Consider the following 20,287-nt stretch of genomic DNA (forward strand, 5'->3'; position numbering starts at 1 on the left):
TGGAAACCTAAATCTAATGAGGGAAAGGACTTTGTGTTTTTTGTTCATTCTTTTATCGCCAGTAAGGGCTCAGGCATGTACTGGACTTTGAGAAATATTGTTAAATGAATGACTAAGAGAATGAATAAATTAACGAATGTATGATTTCAAGTCTCTCATCCTGGCCATCCTCCACAGAATATACAAAGGGTCAGTGGCCTTTGGAAACTGGTAGCCCCTGAATAAACTGCATTCGAACTCAAGATATCTGATCACTACACTGCAAATGATGACTAGAATCTTTCTCATTCTACATACTGAAGTGTACCTAATGCAAACAAGGTAACATTAACTTTCTTACTTACATTGACTCTATTGTAATCAAAAATCCTTAATTCTCTGCAATTAACCAATTTCTCCCCTACTCTCTTCATTTTTGTAGAAGTATTGAATCTTATATCATCCATGTGCATTTTAATCTCACTAAATATATCCATCACTCATTTCCAAAGGTCTTCGTGAATCATAATTTTGTCATCCATTAAATTAACTGTTCTCACAACTTCACAGATCTGCAAATCTGATTAAAACTTCTTTGATATTCTCAGGGTGCCTGGGTAACTCTGTCAATTAAGTGTTTGACTTCGGCTCAGGTCATGATCCCAGAGTCCTGGGATCGAGCCCTGCATTGAACCCTGCATCTAGCCCTGCTTCAGGATCCCACACCCAGCAGGGAGTCTGCTTGTCCCTCTCCCTCTCCTTCTGTCCCTTCTCTTGCTTATGCTCTCTCTCTCAAATAAATAAAATCTTAAAAAAAACCTTCTTTGATATTCTCATGTAAGTCATTGACAAAAACCAAAACTGCTCAATCTTAGAGCTTGATTCCCAGGTACCTCATGCACACACCTGCCAACACAGAGCTCTGTACTTCAGAGTAGAGTGATCTGGAGGTTATGTACTGATGCCTGGAATGCTGTCCCAATGCAAGAAACCACCAGGGAGACTGTGTTTCTCTTCTCTGAGAAGGCTGAGTCCCTGAACCAAAGGGAAATGGTGGACATAGCCAAAATCTCAGGATCAAAACCTGGGACTCATACAGAGGGTAGGAAAGACTATAGAATTAGGGAGAAAGAAATATCATTGTCATTAAAATTATTATTCTAATACAAAGTTAAAAATTAATTCATGTCCTCAAATTGGAGCCATACTCTAATAGACTATGTGCCAGATAATCATAGCCTAAGGGATGGCCTTCAAGAGAGGCAATGTGAGACTTCAGGATAGTTATTATTGATCTGTACTGAATGTGTGTGTGTTGTTAAGACTGAGATAATGACATCTCTTTCCCTAACCTTCACCCTAAGCTAGTCTCCTCTTTCTTCCTGTGTCTGTCTCTCTCCCCACCACCCTCCACACATGCCACAATCCACCTACAAGTTTTTCTTCACTCAAATACTACAGCCCTCACAGCTCTGTCTAGATATTCTCAACATATCACTATAAAGCCCTACAGACTGAAAAAAATCCCTTCTCTGAGTAAGTTTAAATACACCTCTCTTTTTTAAAAAAATTTTTATTTAAATTCAATTTAATTAGCATATAGTGTATTATTAGTTTCAGAGGTAGAATTTAGTGATTCATCAGTTGCATATAATACCCAGCACTCATTATATCAAGGGCCTTCCTTAATGCCCATCACCCAGTTACCCCATCCCCCCACCCACTCCCCTCCAGTAACCCTCAGTTTGTTCCCTATAGTTAAGAGTCTCTTATGGTTTGTCTCCTTCCTTGTTTTCATCTTATTTTATTTTTCCTTCCCTTCCCCTATGTTCATCTGTAATAAATAAATAAATCAGTAAATAAATAAATAAAGACTACCTCTTCTCCTGCTGTCCAGGAATTTTTAATTAATTAACTTCACTTTTCTTTAAACACAACCCTTAACTCACTCTCTAGTTATTAAGCACTTTGAAAATTCATATTTAATTTACTATAATATTAATAGATAATATCTTCAAGATATTCTTTTTATCTTGCTTTGTTCTCCCTCTTCTTTTTTTTATACTTCCAAATACATCACTTTATTTTTTTCATGAAGATATAAATGTTTTTATTTATTTTTTTATTATAATAATATTTTTTTATTATATTATGTTAGTCACCATACAGTACATCCCTGGTTTTTGATGTAAAGTTCGATGATTCATCAGTGCACCATGCAATACGTGCCCTCCTTACTACCCAACCCCCGCCTATCCTATTCCCCCACCCCCCTCCCCTCTAGCCCTCAGTTTGTTTCTCAGAGTCCATAGTCTCTCATGCTTCATTCCCCCTTCTGATTACCTCCCTTTTCTTTGTTCTCCCTCTTCTCTCAACTTCTGTTCCTTTAATACATGTAAAGTTTCCAAAGATTAAATTGACTATCAGAAAATCATATTATTTGATAATCTCTAAAAATGCCTCAATCATTCTCAAGTATAAAATATATGTTTTGTGAATAATGGTGAATTTTATCTCCAGAAGAGAGAAAGAAATTACACGAAGCCCATGACAACTTTTCATCTGGTTCATTTTTCTCTTGCTCCTGAGAATGCCCTTTGTCAGCATGACTACCTTCCCCCAACCACCTTTCTCAGTGCATTCTTCACATCCTTGTTCCTCAGGCTGTAGATCATGGGATTCAGCAAGGGGATCACTGTGGTGTAGAACACTGAGGACACCTTCTCCTGTTCCATAGTATTACTAGAAGGGGGTTTGAAATACATGAATGTGATAGACCCAAAAAAGATACCCACAGCCATGAGATGGGAGCTACAAGTGCCAAAGGCTTTGGACCGTCCCTCAGCAGAGCGAATACGGAGAATACTTGAAAGAATGAAAGCGTAAGAGATTAGTACAGCCAGTGTAGGTGCTAAGGTATTAACCCCTCCAATAATAAACAACAGTATCTCATTGATGTGGGTGCTGGAGCAAGAGAGAGTCAACAAGGGGGGAATATCACAAAAATAATGACTGACAACATGAGACCCACAGAAGGACAACACTGACATGAGGGTAGTATGGACTGTAGCCCCAAACAACCCCAGTGAATATACCACAGCCATCATTATGGAGCAGACCTTATGGGACATGATAATATTGTAAAGCAGTGGGCTACAGATGGCTACGTAACGGTCATATGCCATGGCAGTCAGAAGGTAGCCTTCTGCAATTACAAAAATAAGGAAGAAATAAAGCTGAGTCATGCACGCCAGAAAGGAGATAATGTTCTTCTCTGATATGAAGTTCACCAGCATTTTGGGGGTAATGACAGAGGAGTAGCAGAGATCAATGCATGACAAATGACTGAGAAAATAATACATCGGAGAGTGAAGTTGAGAACTGATAGCAATTAAGAGGATCATGCCCAGGTTCCCCACCAATGTGACCACATATACTCCGAGGAACAGTAGGAAGAGGGGCAATTGAAGCTCTGGGCGTTTTGTTAACCCTTCAAGGATAAACTCAGTCATGGAAGAATGATTGGAAGTAGCCATACAAGATATAATCTGTAGAAAGAAATAAGAGAAAATAGGTGCATTAGAGTTTTTTTCTGACTCCCAAGTCAGAATGACATGCTATGTCTTGATTGGTTCCATTCCTCCCCTGTCTCATGACTTGATCCTTTTCAGGGATTTAAAAGGTCAAGGACAAGGACCACAGGTATAACTCAGAGCATTGTTTCTACTTAACACTCTCAAATACTCCTCTCTAAGTCAAAATCCTTTCATTTTGCTCCTAGGCTTAAGATCCTATCTACCTCACTTTCAAAGAAAGCACATCCTTTCAAAACCTAATTAGTTTTTCATTAATATCATTCAGAGAAGATTGTTCATCCTCTTTCTCTGGACATAGATCAACAGAACCTTCAGTCTTGGTTGCAACATAGCGTTGAATCTATCTCTGGTGATCTAAAAGTAGTCTGTTTCAATTTTTCAAGCCATCTATAGAAGTTGACATAATGAATATTCTAAAACTGAGAACTCAGAAATATAAAAGGCTTTTATAAAGAGATGATGAATACAAAAGGCAAAATTACAGAAATGGCTCTAACCAATTCAGACCCTGGTTCTCCCACTCTGTCCAATGGATGAAAAACTTCAGCAGGCCAGGAACTTCCTTTCAGGGTAGACGAGGTTGACAGAAACATGGGGCTAAAAACTATACCTAGACTCTATTTTAAGCCTTTCATGTTCAAGAAACAGCAAAGAAGTAAGTTCGGCTTCCATGTGTAGTTCCTGAACAATCAACAAAGTGCTTCTTTCCTCAGGACTCTTCCCTGTTGTCCATAATTAGAGGCCAAACTCTCGCTGACCTTTCTCTAAAAGCTACAGCTCAGAACTGGAGGATTCCCTGACTTAGTTTTCTCTAAAGTCCAAGCAGACGATTCAGGGAAAAGGATTTCCTGCTTTACCCAATGTATTTTTATTATCTGAGGAATCAAGTCTGATAATTTTTCACTGAGGCATGTTGAATGGTACAAAATGTTCCTTTAATTCATGATACTCAAGAGAGAACACATGTGGTATCTAGACCTTGATATGACTTTAAATTCCAATTTCCAAAATGAGAAAAAATATCAATGGAGGAAAAACTCCAGAGTGATACATAGTTTGCTTTTTATTTTGTATGAAAAATATGCAACATGTGATCATTTTCCGTGATCACAAACAAAAATTTATGAAACTTTGCAGTAGTCTATTTTTCTCTCATGCCTTTTACAACATACTAAGGGTGCTCAATATGTGTTGATTCAAAGGCTTAATTCTATAGGGTGTTATTATCTCTGAGAACACATGAGAAGAGAGCCATGTGTCTGAATTCAGGAAATTAGATAATAACCTGAAAGAAACAGAGTCAGAGTTGCCAGAATACATCTCTAAGAGCCCAATTAACAATGGCGATGAGATTCAATCATCATCAGATAAACGTTCTGAACTTGTCCAATGATCCATGGGACTAAGACTGATGTCTGATGTTTTCATTATTCATGCAGAAGCCATGAAAGTGAGCCAGGAGAGAGGTGGGGGCATTTCGGGTTGAAATCCACTTAGTGGATACCATAGTTTTTAATAGGCTCACGCATAAACTGACTAAAATTTCTTCTATAATCCCAAATAATATTGAAATTATTACCACCACGGAGGGTTGTCCGGAGGTCAGAACCAGAAAAATCTATCTCTCTGTAACTATAGAGGTATTCCAGCTGATTTGGAGACTAAAATTGCTGATCTATCGGAGTAAACAAAGCCCGTTATGTCAGGTTTTGAGGGAGCTCAACAGATGGAGGAAAGGAACAGATGTACAGTAATATTTCTCTAATCTGGAGATATTTATTTAGTGGCTTAAAATTTTCAATATTGCCAAAAAACTGAATGTAAGTAAAAGCACCTTGAAGACATTAATATAAATGTCCCAATATCCACTTATTAAAGTTTACTCACTTATCAGTCTGCATTGGTCCTCTCTTTGTGCCATATCATTATTTTTCTTAAGAAATAATTTTAGCGAACATGTACGAGATCAGAATGAAGTCACCAAATTTAAAAGGAGAAGGAAGATGTGAGAAAGCTGTTTAAAAAAGCTGAGCATAGCAAGAACAGTTTAACAGCAAGAAAAGAGGCCTTCAGAAAGCTATATTAAAAAATAAAAGTAAAAAAAAAAATCCTCACACTGCATAGTTATCTAGGACTCCAGAAAATGTGAACGTATAAAAACACAGATACATGGGGTGCCTGGGTGGCTCAGTCGGTTAAGCATCTGACTCTTGGTTTCTGCTTAGGTTATGATCTCAGGGTCATGAGATCAAGCCCCACAAAGGGCTCCACGCTCAGTGTGGTGTCTGCTTGTCCCTCTCCTTCTGCTTTTCCCCTCACTCCCTCTCTTTCCCAAATAAATAAATAATCTTTGAAAACAAACCATAGATACATACACAAAATAGCCCCTGTGCATAAAAATGATTGCTCCAAATTACCAAAAGAACATTTATTTTTAATATCATCAGCTGAAAAAGGCGAGGGAGCATGAAATGCAATATTTAAATTTCCTATCAAAGTAATTCAATAAACCAAGCACTTTAAAGTTTGGCAAGGATAAGGTTTTTACATATGTGAGATATCACTGGAAATGAGAGGTTATTAAACCAAATGAAAGAGAAAGAAAGACACTACTTTGTTTCCCTTCCAGTTTTCCCCCCTGTGGTTAGTGGCCTATAATGCTACTGTTTTTGAAGTTTTTTAATACAACCATAGTGTAGACAGAAAAGTGTCAGCCCCCATCCTTGGGAAGCATAAATGGATATCTAAGGAAAGTTCCTGGTGGTTCAAAGATATAAGAATATTACTCAACAGATACTTCAACAAGTTACCCATAAAACATGCAGAATTAAAATATAAATATATATATTAGGTATATATATTATGTAATATATGATGTATAATTATAAATACAAGTGTGTGCCTAATTAAAATTTAAAAATAAAATTTTGTTTCTTTTCTTTAACAGAGATACATAAATCTTCCTGCATACTCCTACTTTTTAAACAGAATTATCTAGGGCAGATATGAATCTGTCATTTTCTCACACTAGAAAGATAACATTTAATAACATCTATGGAAATAATTCGTTGTAGGATCCAGAATACAGTGTTATAGTTATTGGAGAAATCCCACTGTTAATTCCCTTTCTACAATGTAACATCATTCAAGAGACAATAATAAAATTGGCTAGATACCAGAATCTCAAATATTATTGGGAATGTAGCTGTCCTTTTGGGCTTTGATAAAGTACAAATCTTTCTGAAGAAAAGAGAATTCATAAAGTTCAATCTTTTGGATAGAGAATACAATTTAATTTTTCATGGGATTCAAACACTGTGGAAAGGACATATTCCTGTGTTTATTACTTTATCTAAAACAAATGTTGCAGAACATCTGTATGACTTTCATCAGAACAAAATCTTTGTTAATTTCAAATCTCTTACCCTATGATCCTATGCTAACATAAATAGAAAGTCATCTTATCTGGAGGCAGAAGAACTGGCTAAAAGCACTTGGTGTAGAGTCTGTGTGACTAGAGCCAGTCATTTACCATCTCTGAATCTCTGTTCCCTCTTCTATGAAAAAAGTGGTTATGAAAAAAAAAGGAGTTATGAAGATATAAAGATTTGTACTGAGCTTTGAAAAACTTTAAGCTACTATGTCATTATCAGTTAGTATTGTTTTTATTATTTCTTACATTTATAAAGTACTTTCTGAGTTTACTTTGTATCATTCCAAAGATCCCCAAAGCAGCAGGCACCCTTACTCAGGGAGCATGAATGGGAGCGCGTGGAGGAGTGTATTCAGTAAGAAAAGCAGTGTTTGTTCTCCTGGAGAAGAGTACTCTCTTACAACCAGAAAAAGCAAAAAACTTTAAAAGTTATAATTCAAGAAGCAAAGAGATCAGGAGATTCGCAGGGTTCCTACAGTGACTTTGGAAGAATTGTCAAGAGCTGGGTGATCATATTAGCGGCTATGATCTAGATTTAAGAAGGAGCTGTACTGGCAATTTTGACAACTCTGTGTTTTCTCTCATAGGAACAGCTACTGCAGCAAACTGTCCAGACCAGCAGTGGGAGCAACACGAAGATGAGGTCATTAAGTGCTGTCAATTTAACTGAACATGTAGACCTTTCCACATCTAAATATGCTCACCAATTTCTCAAACTTTAACAACCATGGCTCACAGCCCAGCCACTTAAGTTTGACAATTGAGTACTGCGTTTGTTGATTATGCCTTTGATTGGACACCTTTTAATGAGCAAAAGCCATCTGCATAAGAAAGATCTTGCAGTTAAGCCAATATAACAGATTTCAGGACAAAAGGGCATTCAAATAATGGGCTCTGTGGACATTGTTTGGCTCATTGGTAGGAAACACTGAAACCCAAATGCATATAATAAGAAATCAAATCAAGGAAATTAAGTCATCCAGTGTACAAATGGACATATTGTAAATAAATAAGTACATGTAAAATTCAGGATTTACCTTCTCCAGTCAAACTTTGCAGAGCAGTCAACCTGTCTTGCAATGTAATTTTTTTTTGCAGTTGCTTGAAAAGTGAATGAATAGAGGCACCTGGGTGGCTCAGTTGGTTAAGTGTCCGCCTTTGGCTCAGCTCTTGATCTCAGTGTCTTAGGATGGAGCCCTGAGTCTGGCTCCCTGCTCAGCGGGGAGTCTGCTTTTCCTTCTCCCGCGCCCCTTCCCTCCCTCCTGCGTGCTTTCTCTCTCTCAAATAAGTAAATAAAACCCCCTTTTTTTTTTAAAGTAAATGAATACACCCCGAAAAAATAAATGAATACAATAGCATAGTGATTATAATACCACCTGGAGACAGACTATCTAGGATCAAATCTTGGCTTTGTGACTTGGAGTTGCATTAACTTTGAGCAAATTATATCACCTATGACTCAGTGTCCTCATCTGTAAAACCTATCTCATAGAGATGTTTTTTCAGTTAATGGAGATTATAAAAACAAAACAAAAAAACTAGTACATATTCAGTGCCATGTAACTGATATTATTAATCTAATATCTTGAAGAAGAAAGGAGTAGAGCATTTAAATAGAGCCAATCCAAACATGTAGAGCTTTTTTTCTCTAATCTCTCAAGAAGCTGATATCCACTTACCTTAAGACATTCAAAAACTAGACCCTGATACTATTTGCAAATGTTGAGGTACGGCTTAGAAATATACAACCCATTCCCAAAGGTTTACAAATCTCTCAAGATCTGGCTCTGCACATTACACAATTAATGAAAACAAAACAAAACAAATTAGAACTCTGTATGATCTCAAAAAGATCTCACCACCCAAGGGATTAGTCTGTTAGTGAAAATCAATAATAAGAGATACTTTCTCTTCTACAACACCTTAGAATTTACAAAGTGTTTTTGCCAAATATTGTTCTTCCTGCAACTTTTTTTTTTTCGGTCTGAACTCTAGTTGTTCTCAGCCCCCAAAGAATTTGTTGTCTAGGAAAGACCCTGCATTGTTTCTATTACATAGTCCATCTGTTTGCTGTCATAAAATCAGGAAGGGAACATAAGGCCTTAAACACTGCTGGTTCTGGAACAAATCTAAAATAGCCTTTTGAGTAATGAAGGACTTCAGTATTTTAATTAGTTTAGGCCACCTGTTCAAATCCCAACTTCGTACTTAGTGACAAAAATGCCAGATAATTTGAGTATTTCTGTAGTAAAAATGAGAGTAAATTTTTAGCCCTTCCAAACGTGTGAAATTGCCCTATTAATATTCCTTTCTCATACTATTCTCTTTTGGTTGAGATATGAATGATATTGTAACAATTTGAGAGAGCTATCTCTCAATTTCTGCTCCACAAAGATGTTCACATAAATTAGAGATAATCTATTTTTGTATTTATGTGAGAACTTACATGTAAAACAGGTTTAGCATTTTTGGAGAGATAGAGATTTCAAACTACTGATTTGATTTCTTTATTGATTATGGGTTTATTCAGACCCCCTTTTTTTTTTTTAAAGATTTTATTTATTTGACAGAGATAGAGACAGCCAGTGAGAGAGGGAACACAAGCAGGGGGAGTGGGAGAGGAAGAAGCAGGCTCATAGCAGAGGAGCCTGATGTGGGGCTCGATCCCAAAACGCCAGGATCACACCCTGAGCGGAAGGCAGACGCTTAACCGCTGTGCCACCCAGGCGCCCCCAGACCCCTTTTTAAATGAGTTTTGGATAAGTTGTGTTTTTACACAAAGTTACTCACTGCAATTGTTTTCAAATTTTTCATGTAAAATTCATGGTATTCTCAACATGTTTTTTACTGTATCTGACATTTTAAGTTATTTCTCCATTTTCCATTCTTAATATTCATTTGCATCTTATTATTAAGAAGTATTGATTTTTTTACCTTGCCAGAAAGTTTTCTTATTTTATTACTTGTTTAAATAGCCAGCTTTTTAAAAAAGGATTTTATTTATTTGTTCATGAGAGAGAGAGAGAGGCAGAGGGAGAAGCAGGCTCCCCACGGAGTGGGGGACATGATGTAGGACTCGATCCCAGGACCTTGGGATCACAAGCTGAGCCAACAGCAGACCTTTCACCACCTGAGCCACCCAGGCATCCCTAAATAGCCAGCTTTTGATTTTGCTGTTCCTCTTCACTCTCATTTTTTATTATATTGCTCTCCTTTCTAATATTTATGAAAGTATTATTATATTGTAAATATTATCTTATTATTGTAGTGTTGTTATTCTTTGTGTTTATGTTAATTTTTACATTCTAACCTTAGAGACTTCAGTTCAAAGTGGCTTCTTTTTTTTATGCTCAGACTTTTTTTTAATAATGTTTTTTTTATTATATTATGTTAGTCACCATACAGTACATCCCTAGTTTTTGATGTAAAGTTCCATGATTCATCACTTGCGTATAACACCCAGTGCACCATGCAAAATGGCTTCTTCAAACAAGATTAATTTAAGGCCGTAACGTCCCTATTCTCTAGCAGTTACCTCACGTGTTTTGGTATATGTGTTTTAATTGTCATTCAGTTCCAAATATTTTTTAATTTTTTAATTTTTTGCCCTATGTGCTATTGGAAAATGTTTCATAAAATTCCAAATGCAGGAGGGGTGAATATATTTTTTTATTTCTACCTGCACTACACTTTAACCAGACAATGTGGTCTACATGATACCATTGTTTTTGTACTTGAGACTCGATCTGAGGACCAGTCCTTAAGTGAATTTTTGAAGCCTATTCTGCATTTGCTGATAAAGATAATGTATGCTTTATTGCCAAATTCGAGGTCTTTTTTTTTTTAAGATTTTATTTATTTATTCGACAGAGATAGAGACAGCCAGCGAGAGAGGGAACACAAGCAGGGGGAGTGGGAGAGGAAGCAGGCTCATAGCAGAGGAGCCTGATGTAGGGCTCAATCCCATAACGCTGGGATCACGCCCTGAGCCGAAGGCAGACGCTTAACCGCTGTGCCACCCAGGCGCCCCATCGAGGTCTTATGCATAATATCTACAGGTCCAGTTTGTTACTTTTCTTGCTCAGATTGGCTATTTCCTTTTTAGATTCTGCTTGATCCATCAATATCTGAGGGAAGCGTGTTAAAATCTCATGCTATGATTCTGGATTTGTTGATTTCTTCTTGAAAGTATGGTATATTTTGTATGATATATTTTGAAACTTTGTTGGTAAGTGTATATAAACATTTAAAACTGTTATATCCTGTTATTTGTGTCATTATGTAATTTTTTTATCTCTAAGAATCATATTCAAAGTCTATTTTGCTTTGTATTAATTTAGTTATGCTAGATGTTTTGTTAGATGTTTGCCTCGTGTTTCATGTCCAGTCTTTTATTTTCAATTTTTCTTTTGTCCTTCAATTTTATAGCTGTCCCTTCTAAACAGTACATAGCTGTATTGGGGTAAGGGCTGGGAGTTGTGTAAGTTTTTTCTCCTCTTTAGTCTGAAAGTCTTACTGTTTTAAATAACAGGCTTGTTTAATTTACATTTATTGTTGTTCCTTATATATTTAAATTGATTTTTACTATTACCTTGTGGTTTCTATTTACTATGCTATTGTTCTTCTTTTTTTTCCCCCTTTCCTTCTTTTTATTGCATTAATCATGTTTTCTTTATTCTTCTTCTCCTCTCCTCATTTGAAAATTACAGATTTCATTTCTACTTTTTTGGACGTTGCCCTCAAATTTAGCATATGTCCTTGAATTAACAAAGTCTAAAATACTTAGTACACACCTTCCACTCGCACAGCTGAAAGATAATAAAGTAATTTAACTCTAATTTCCCCCCTCCCATTTTGCATGTTACTGTTGTTTGGTAAGTTAGTTTTACCTAAATACTTTAAATACTCCGTTTACATCTTTAAATACTCCTAATTTGTTATTATAATTTTATTTGTATATAGTCAATGCCTGTTCAAATCTATCAACATATTCATCAATTTCTTCCCACACATGTCTTCTGGTATCATATCCCTTTATTCTTCACTCCATATCCTTCATTCTAAAGTGTATATACTGGGGTGCCTGGGTGGCTCAGTCGTTAAGCGTCTGCCTTCAGCTCAGGGCGTGGTCCCAGAGTCCTGGGATCCAGCCCCGCATCGGGCTCCCTGCTCCTCTGGGAGCCTGCTTCTTCCTCTCCCACTCCCCCTGCTTGTGTTTCCTCTCTTGCTGGCTGTCTGTCTCTCTGTCAAATAAATAAATAAAATCTTTAAAAAAATAAATAAATAAAGTGTATCTACTGAGTATTCTTTCCATGAGAATCTAGTAGTGGTAAAAATCCTCTAATCTGCCTGAAATTACCATTATTTCACCATTGCTCATGAATAAAGTTGATTGCATATAGAATTCTAGGTTGATATTCTTTCCCCCTCAGCATTGGGAATATATTATTCTATGGTCTGTGGACCCTTTGCTGTTGATAAATTTGCTGTCACTAATTATTATTTTTTTTTTATTATTTAGGTAGTAATTTCTCTCTCTCTCTTTTTCTCTGTTTTCTCTTTGGGATTTTCAAAATTTACTACAAAATGTCTAGGTGTTCATTTAGGTTTATTTTGTGTGTGAAAATTTATGTCTATTTGTTCTGAATAATTCTCAGACATTATATATTCCATTATGGTCTCTTTTTGGAGTTCTTTTTGGACCTATGTCACGTTTCTCCTTTTTTTGTGTCATTTTGATTCTTTCTTATATTGTCCATCTTTATCCTTTGCTACACATTGGGTAATTTACTCAGCTCAATCTTCTATTGACCAATTCTCTCTTCAGCTATGTCTAATCTGCCACTTTATCCATATTTCCACTTTTTACTTCAATGACTACATATTTCCTTCTAGAAGTTCCAATTAGTTCTTATTCAGATTTATGTGTTATTTTTTACTTTTATTATTTTTTATGGTTTTATTTATTTAAGTAATCTCTACATCTAACATGGGGCTCAAACTCACAATCCTGGGATCAAGAGTCCCATGCTCTTCTGACTGAGCCAGCCCGGTGCCCCTATATGTTATTTTTAAATAATATCTTGGTCTCTTTAGTGCTTCGTTTTCTTCTTTCATGGCTTTCACCATTTTAAACAAATGTTTTTGTATTCTCTAGTAGAAACTCAAGAATATAGTACAAAACCTCACTCTTTTCCACTGAGCTCTGAACTAGTAAGAAATAAAATATATTGGAAACAAAATAGGATATTTTAAGCCACAAATTTGGTGTTAGTGTTGAGGCAGTAACATATCTTAAAACTAATGAACTTTGTAACACTTGTCACACTTTCTACTACGTGATGAAATAGTTACTGACCTGGTCACCAGGTTCACCATGCCCTACAAAGCAGGAACTGGTGAGCCATTTTGCATTTTTTTTTCAGACACCCAGGGATTATTACATAGAGTGAAGGAACAAAAAAATTGCAAAGAATGGGATGACATGAAGCAAATATACAAAGGTAAGAGATATTGGAAATATTAGGGGAAAAGGGGGGTTTTGAGGATACTAGAAGGAGGTAGGATGCCAAGAGAAAATGCTAGAGTTTTGATAGAGGCCAAATTATCAAAGGCAGTATTCCTCATGGTATTTATTTCAAATATGCATATACATTGGATGCCATTTTTAATTTTTCCTATATCATCTTCCGCCAACTTATAAATCTCTACATGGTATATTAGTTGGCTTGCTTTGGGACAAATATAAGACTTAGATTTAACGTAAAATATCAATACCCTGGATGGTGAATTTAGAAGTGCTGGGACTTTTAAGAGAGGTTTTCAAAATAATTTGTTTCACTCAGTGAAATATAGTGTGTGTTTTTAAAGCAAACAGCTACCTTTACCCTAGAGATATATCTCCTGGAAATGCTACCAGTGTTAATAAAACATCTCTTGCAGTTCTAGCACTCTTTTAATTTCTTTCTGTTTTTTCATTTACCCTCAGTAAGTTCCTTGCTTTCTGTTCCTCTGCACAACTTCTCTTGGGAATGAGATAAGCAATATGCTGACCATGAGTTAATATTTGAAAATTGACTTCTTATTTCAAATCAACCTCTAAGATGACTTTTTATTTCAAATCAACCTCTAATACAAATACCATTCACCTAACACATTGCCAAAGTAATTGGCGTTGTTTTTTGTCAGAAATTAACAAATACTTGTCTATATTATGTTTGTCCCTTAAGAGTTGTAACTGAATCAACTTTAAAATTATTTCTAATTAATTCATTTTCTAAATCCACAAAAATAAAAAATATATAGTTATGATTTGTTTTGATTTTCTGAAAATTTAAAATTAAAAAGAACTAAGATTAGATATAAGGATAGACATTACAGGAATTTTATAAGCATTTTAATTATTTGTTATATATAAATACACTTTAAACAATATGGGTATCTTCACCATACTGCACTTTGCAAAGAGAAAACACCAACCTTTATGTTTTGGAAATGAGAAGTATTATGACTTTTTTTACACTACAATATTAACAGCATCAAATATCTAAGGACGTCAAAACACAAACTTTGTCTGACACCAAGGATACAAAGGGGAAAGATAGAGTCTGTGCTCACCAGGAATTCATGATCTATTAGGGGATTGCAGAGAAATAATTATTATTCAAGATGAATTGTGTCAAATGGTATAATAAAGCTAATTAAAAAAATACTTTGAACTGTGAAGGAAGATATATTGATGCTAGAGAAGTTGACAGCAAATTGTAAAAGGCAGTACTCACAACAGAATTTATTTTCAATACATGTATGTACTGGCTGCCATATTATATTTTGTCCTCTAATAACTTCTAAAGCCTAACAGAAGTTGGTAAAATTTATTATTGTTAACAAAACCAAAAAAGTATGGAAGTGGTAAATAGCAAAATCCCATGTTCACTGTTTTTGCTTTTGTGAGAGAATTTGGAATTGTGTCTGTGTTATATGAGTTCCACTACTTATACCAAAGACATACTTAGAAAAGGAGAGTCCTCAGACTACTAGAGACTTGGTGTATAGATAGATATTTTGTGATGTTATTCAATTAATTAATTATAGAACTTACAATATTTGTCCCAGAGATAGATGCCACACATAGCAAAGGACACAGTAATAATAGTTTATTTTTCCTTAATGTTGCAATTACATAATTACACTTGTAAAAGCTAGGAGGAAAAGGAGGAGAAAAAGTTGAGGAAAGAAAGAAAGAAAGAAAGAAAGAAAGAAAGAAAGAAAGAAAGAAAGAAAGAAAGAGGAAAGAAAGAAAGAAAGAAAGAAAGAAAGAGAAAGAAAGAAGAAAGAAAGAAAGAAAGAAAGAAAGAAAGAAAGAAAGAAAGAAAGAAAGAGAAAGAAAGAGGGAGGGAGAAGGAAGGAAGGAAGGAAGGAAGGAAGGAAGGAAGGAAGGAAGGAAGGAAGGGAGGAAGGAAGGAAGGAAGAGAGAGAAAAGAGCTTTGAATTAAGGTAGAAAATGTATTCCATCTGGTTAAGGTGAAGATTCAGCAATGAAGAAACCCCAACAAATATAGCATAATAATCCAGTCCTAAAAAGTCCTTGTACAAATTCTGTTGCTGCCCAAGAAAATACTTTTCTTTTCAGAGTTCACTTCTGAGCAAGTTTGTTGTCCTTATTCCGCAAGCTATAGATACAAGGGTTTGGTGTGGACCCAACATTTGTATAAAAGACTGAAGCCACTTTCCTGGTTCAAAGACTCAACGTTAGAAGGTTGGAAGCACAGGAATGCTGCTGCCCCCAAGAAAAGTGAAACAGTCATTAATGGGAATTGCAGGTGCTGAATGAAGGATTTAGCTCTGCCCTCTGTAGAGCTGATGTGGAAGATGTTGACGATGATAAAAGCATAGGAAATAAAAGAAGTGCTGACGAATACCAAAATGTTCATGCCGATTAGCGCAAAGACCACAGTCTTATTGTTGTAGGTACTGGTGCAGGGAAGCTGAGCACAGGGAGAACGTCACACACAGAGGTTGACAATATTGGCACCACAGAAGGTCAGTCTCACCATAGAGAGTGTGGGCTAGGAAACCCCACATCCCATCACATATATCCCAAACACAGAGAACAGATCTGAAGGGACAATATAACATCATACAACAGTAGCTTGCAAATGTCAACATAGTGATTACATGCTATTACTGTTGATACACAACATTTGGCAATGACAAAGAAACAACAGAAGTAGAGCTGCACCAGCCACCTGGGTAGGAGATGTTTTCCTCTATATGATGTTCATAGCATTTTGAGGGCAAAGATGGAAGAATAATGGACCACTATGAAAGGCAGACTAAAAAGTAAATGTCACATGGATGTGTGAAGGTGTGAATTTAGAGAAATTAATATGATCTAGCTCAGACTGGCCAGCACAGCAACCAGATAAATCTCTAGCAACAGGAAGAAGAGGGGGAGCTGGAACATTGTGGCCTGTCAGTTAAATCTTGAGGATAAAGTCCATCACCAGGGAGTAATTTTCATCTATCATTCTGCTGTAGGAGTCAATCTATGGAGCTGAAGGAAGAGCCAATTAGAGGAAAACTGACCTTTTCTGAGCCATTTCTGAAATATCACACAGGTTGGCATTCTCTAGACCTTTTGAGTGACCTTTCAGATCCCAGCATTTGCGGTGACAACTTCTGACCTACAGAAAGGCTACAGCGAGAAGAATACAAAGAAGTATATCTTCACTTTAGTTGAAAAGTTTACTAATAAATTGCAAAGTCTGAAAAGAGAAATTTTGCAGTTGGTGATCTGCCAGTGGAACCGTCAGGAAAAAAAGAAAAAAAAAAAAAGCAATAGGAGGCAAGGTATGGAGGCAGAAAAACACAAGGTATGTTGGAAGAGGAATGACCACTCCATTTTAATTGGGCCAAGAGATTTGACTGCTCTTTCCTAGAATTGGCCTTAATGTTATGAGGAGTCATTAACGAAAGTTGGATAGCAGAATGACATAATTAAACCACTTTTAATAAAAAAAGATAAAAGAACCTAGGAGTGGTACAGATTGAATCAGAGAACGTGAGACAGAACTTCAGCAGAAATCCCATGTAGTGAGGTAGTAAGGTCATTGTGACTTGGGAGACACAAGAAGACTTCACATGACATGGAAAATATGAGATACAGATCATGAGGAAGAAGTTCAAAATGACCATGTTTTTGGGTTTTTGGAAACTAGGAGAATGGCATTTTCATTAACAAAAATGAGAAGAGACTAACAGAAACTAGTTTGGGGGGAATGTTGGTGAATTAACTACTGTTAATGTGAAGAATGAGGACACAGCCCTCATTCTGGTGTGTACCATCAGGCACATGAAAATGCACCCCTTCTCCCATCCCAATACCATGAAGACTGCTCCTTTCATAAGTAGACAGGTTCTAGTAAAATATAAAAATAAATGAATGTTTTATAGACCCAGGGGAAAGAACTCTTTGATAAAAAATAGTAAAACCTAAGTAGACAAGTTCTTACTCAGAACTCCACTTACCTGTCATCTTCTCAAGAAGCCTTCACTGTCCTCTATGACTGAGTTAGACCCCCCCTTCCTGTACATCCATGAGAAACTTCCCACAGTGTATTGAATTTGCCTATGTGTTTGCTTTACTTTTTCTCCCTTGAGACTGTAAGCTTCTTCCAGGGAAGTATTGTGTCGTGTTCAAAGAATCTTACAAAGTAAGATGAACCAACACTGACACATCCTTATCACCTCCAATCCGTACTTACATTAGGGTAATTTTGTGTTGTAATGCTATGGGTTTGATGAATGTATAATAGCATGTAAGTAACATCATAGTATTACACAAAGTAGTTTCACTGCCCTAAAAATTTCCTGTGCTTCACCTAGGCATCTCTCCCTCCTCCCAAGCCTTGTGGCAACTACTGATATTTTTACTGTCTCTATGCTTTTGCCTTTTCCAGATTATCACTTCTTTCACCTAGTAATATATGCATTTATGGTTCTTCCATGTCTTTTGTGACATGATAGTTCATGTCTTTTTGGAGCTGAATAATTATCCATTGTATGGATGTACCACAGTTTATTTTTCCATTCACCTTTTGAAGGTTTCTTCCAAGTTTTGGTAATTATGAATAAAGCTTCTATAAACATCAGGTGCAAGTTTTTGTGTAGACATAAGTTTTCAGTTCCTTTAGGTAAATACCAAAGAGCGCAATTTCATATGGTTCAAGTATATTCAGTTTTGTAAGAAACACTAATTGTCTTCCAAAGCCTGCTATACCATTTTCTGTTTTTACCAGTAATGAATTAGAGTTCTTGTTGCTCCCCATTCTTGTCAATATTTAGTGTTGTCAGTGTTTTTGGATTTTAGCCATTCTAACAGATGTCTAATTATTGTTTTAATTTGTAATTCCCTAATGACATGATGTTAAGCATCTTTTTATGCTTATTTGCTATCTGTCTATCTTCTCTGGTGAGGTGGCTATTCAGATCTTTTGCCCACTTTTTTAAACCAAGGTGTTTGTATATTTTTGTATATTTTGTATATTTGTATAACCAATTCTTTAAATATTTTGGATAATAGTCTTTTATCAGATATGTCTCTTGCAAATATTCTCTCCCAGTCTGTGGCTTGTCTTCTCATTCTCTTGATGGTATATTTCACACAGCAGAAATTTTTAATTTTAATGAGGTCCAGTATATCAGTTCTTTTTTGTAGATTGTGCCTTTCTGTTGTATCTAAGAAGGCATTGGCAAACCCTAGGTCATCCAGGTTTTCTCTTATATTACCTTCTAGTTTTATAGTTTGCATTGTCATCTTACAGGGTTTTTTTTTTTTCTCTGTTTCTAAAACTAATATATGACCATCATGGAAAATATAAAAATAATATAAAGTACAAAAGTTATTCTCAATAGCCTCAGATGCATGTAAAGCTACAAATTTTCCAAGAAAAAAATACATATATATATGTATGTGTGTACATAATATATATGTGTATACACACATTCATAACACATATAATGCACATTTTGAAAATTGAGATCATATTTTATATAATATCTACAATTTACTCTTTTACCAATCAATGTATATAGTGTATACATATTTTTTCAGGCTAATGTTTTCTACAATACAAATTTCAAAATCTACAGTTTCTCATTGAATGTTTCTACCATGTTGTTTAATTAATTGCCCACTGTTGAACATTTATGTTTCTCCTTCCTCACAAACAATACTTAGATGAATGTCCATATGTATTGCAATTTATTCATTCAAAAATTTTTAAGTTTCCGGAGTACACCCCAGCCAAATACCTTTATCCCTATCCATATGTTTTAGACTTAATTATTATAATTAAGAAACAAAGGGGGAAACAGTCAACATACTTGCCTACAAATTAATTATGTTTTATTTATTTTGGCACCATAGCTGGAAAAGCCCAGGAGGAATTGGGAAGAAAAGAGATGTAGAGATAGCTTTTAGCTATCAGATAAATATTAAGTAAAAAATGTTTTCTTCTATTTTTCCCTTTTATAATATATTTCCTGTGATTTGGAATGGTTACTGTATTCTCAGACCAATGAAAAGTTGAAGAAATTTCCACAGTAAGAAAAGAAGTCTGTTTAAAATGTAAATTCTATATAAGTAGTTATTAAAATGTCTATTAATAAACTAAAATCCTAAGTTAATTTCAGGAGTGAATTTCACGAGTACACAGTTGTGTTTTATTATCATGGTCACTGGAAATCCTTTATAAAGGAATCTTTTAAAAATATTTTATTTATTTATTTTTAGAGAGAGCGTATGTGCAAGTGGAGGACCAAGGGGCAGCAGGAGAGGGAGAGACAGAATCTCAAGCAGACTCCATGCTCAGTGCAGGGCCATGCAGGGCCCCATCTCACAACCCTGAGATCATGACTTGAGCTGACATCAAGAGTCAGGAGCTTAACCAACTGAGCCACCCAGGTGCCCTAAATGAATTATTTACAAATGAAGTGCCAGAATACCAGTCTAATTTGCATACTTATTCAATTCAGGATGACATTCATTCAAGTTTCCCCACATCTAGTAAGGAAATCTTTGTACACATCACTCGTTATCTCGTTGGACTAAATCGTAATGCTCAATTGCTGGGTCAACAGAGTAAACATGCATAGGTCTTTTTAATACTGTCATCCAAATAAGTCATCCATTCCATTCCTATTACAAGTATATGAGATGCCTTTTGTCTATAATCCCAGCCAGGACTGGATCTATTTTTCAGATCTTTGCCAATTT

The 20,287-nt window shown here is 35.8% G+C and overlaps 1 protein-coding gene and 1 pseudogene across 1 annotated transcript; both read right to left on the reverse strand.

The window, feature by feature from the left end:
• Positions 1-2,588: 2,588 nt before the first annotated feature.
• On the reverse strand, positions 2,589-3,515 carry LOC113259767 (olfactory receptor 8D2). Its single transcript, XM_026505263.2, has one exon. The coding sequence runs from the start codon at positions 3,513-3,515 to the stop codon at positions 2,589-2,591; it is 927 nt and encodes a 308-aa protein (XP_026361048.2).
• Positions 3,516-15,526: 12,011 nt separating this feature from the next.
• On the reverse strand, positions 15,527-16,538 carry LOC125282438 (olfactory receptor 8B3-like; annotated as a pseudogene).
• Between the last annotated feature and the right edge of the window lie 3,749 nt (positions 16,539-20,287).

Source organism: Ursus arctos, unplaced genomic scaffold, assembly GCF_023065955.2.
Source record: "Ursus arctos isolate Adak ecotype North America unplaced genomic scaffold, UrsArc2.0 scaffold_22, whole genome shotgun sequence".
Taxonomy (NCBI): Eukaryota; Metazoa; Chordata; class Mammalia; order Carnivora; family Ursidae; genus Ursus; species Ursus arctos.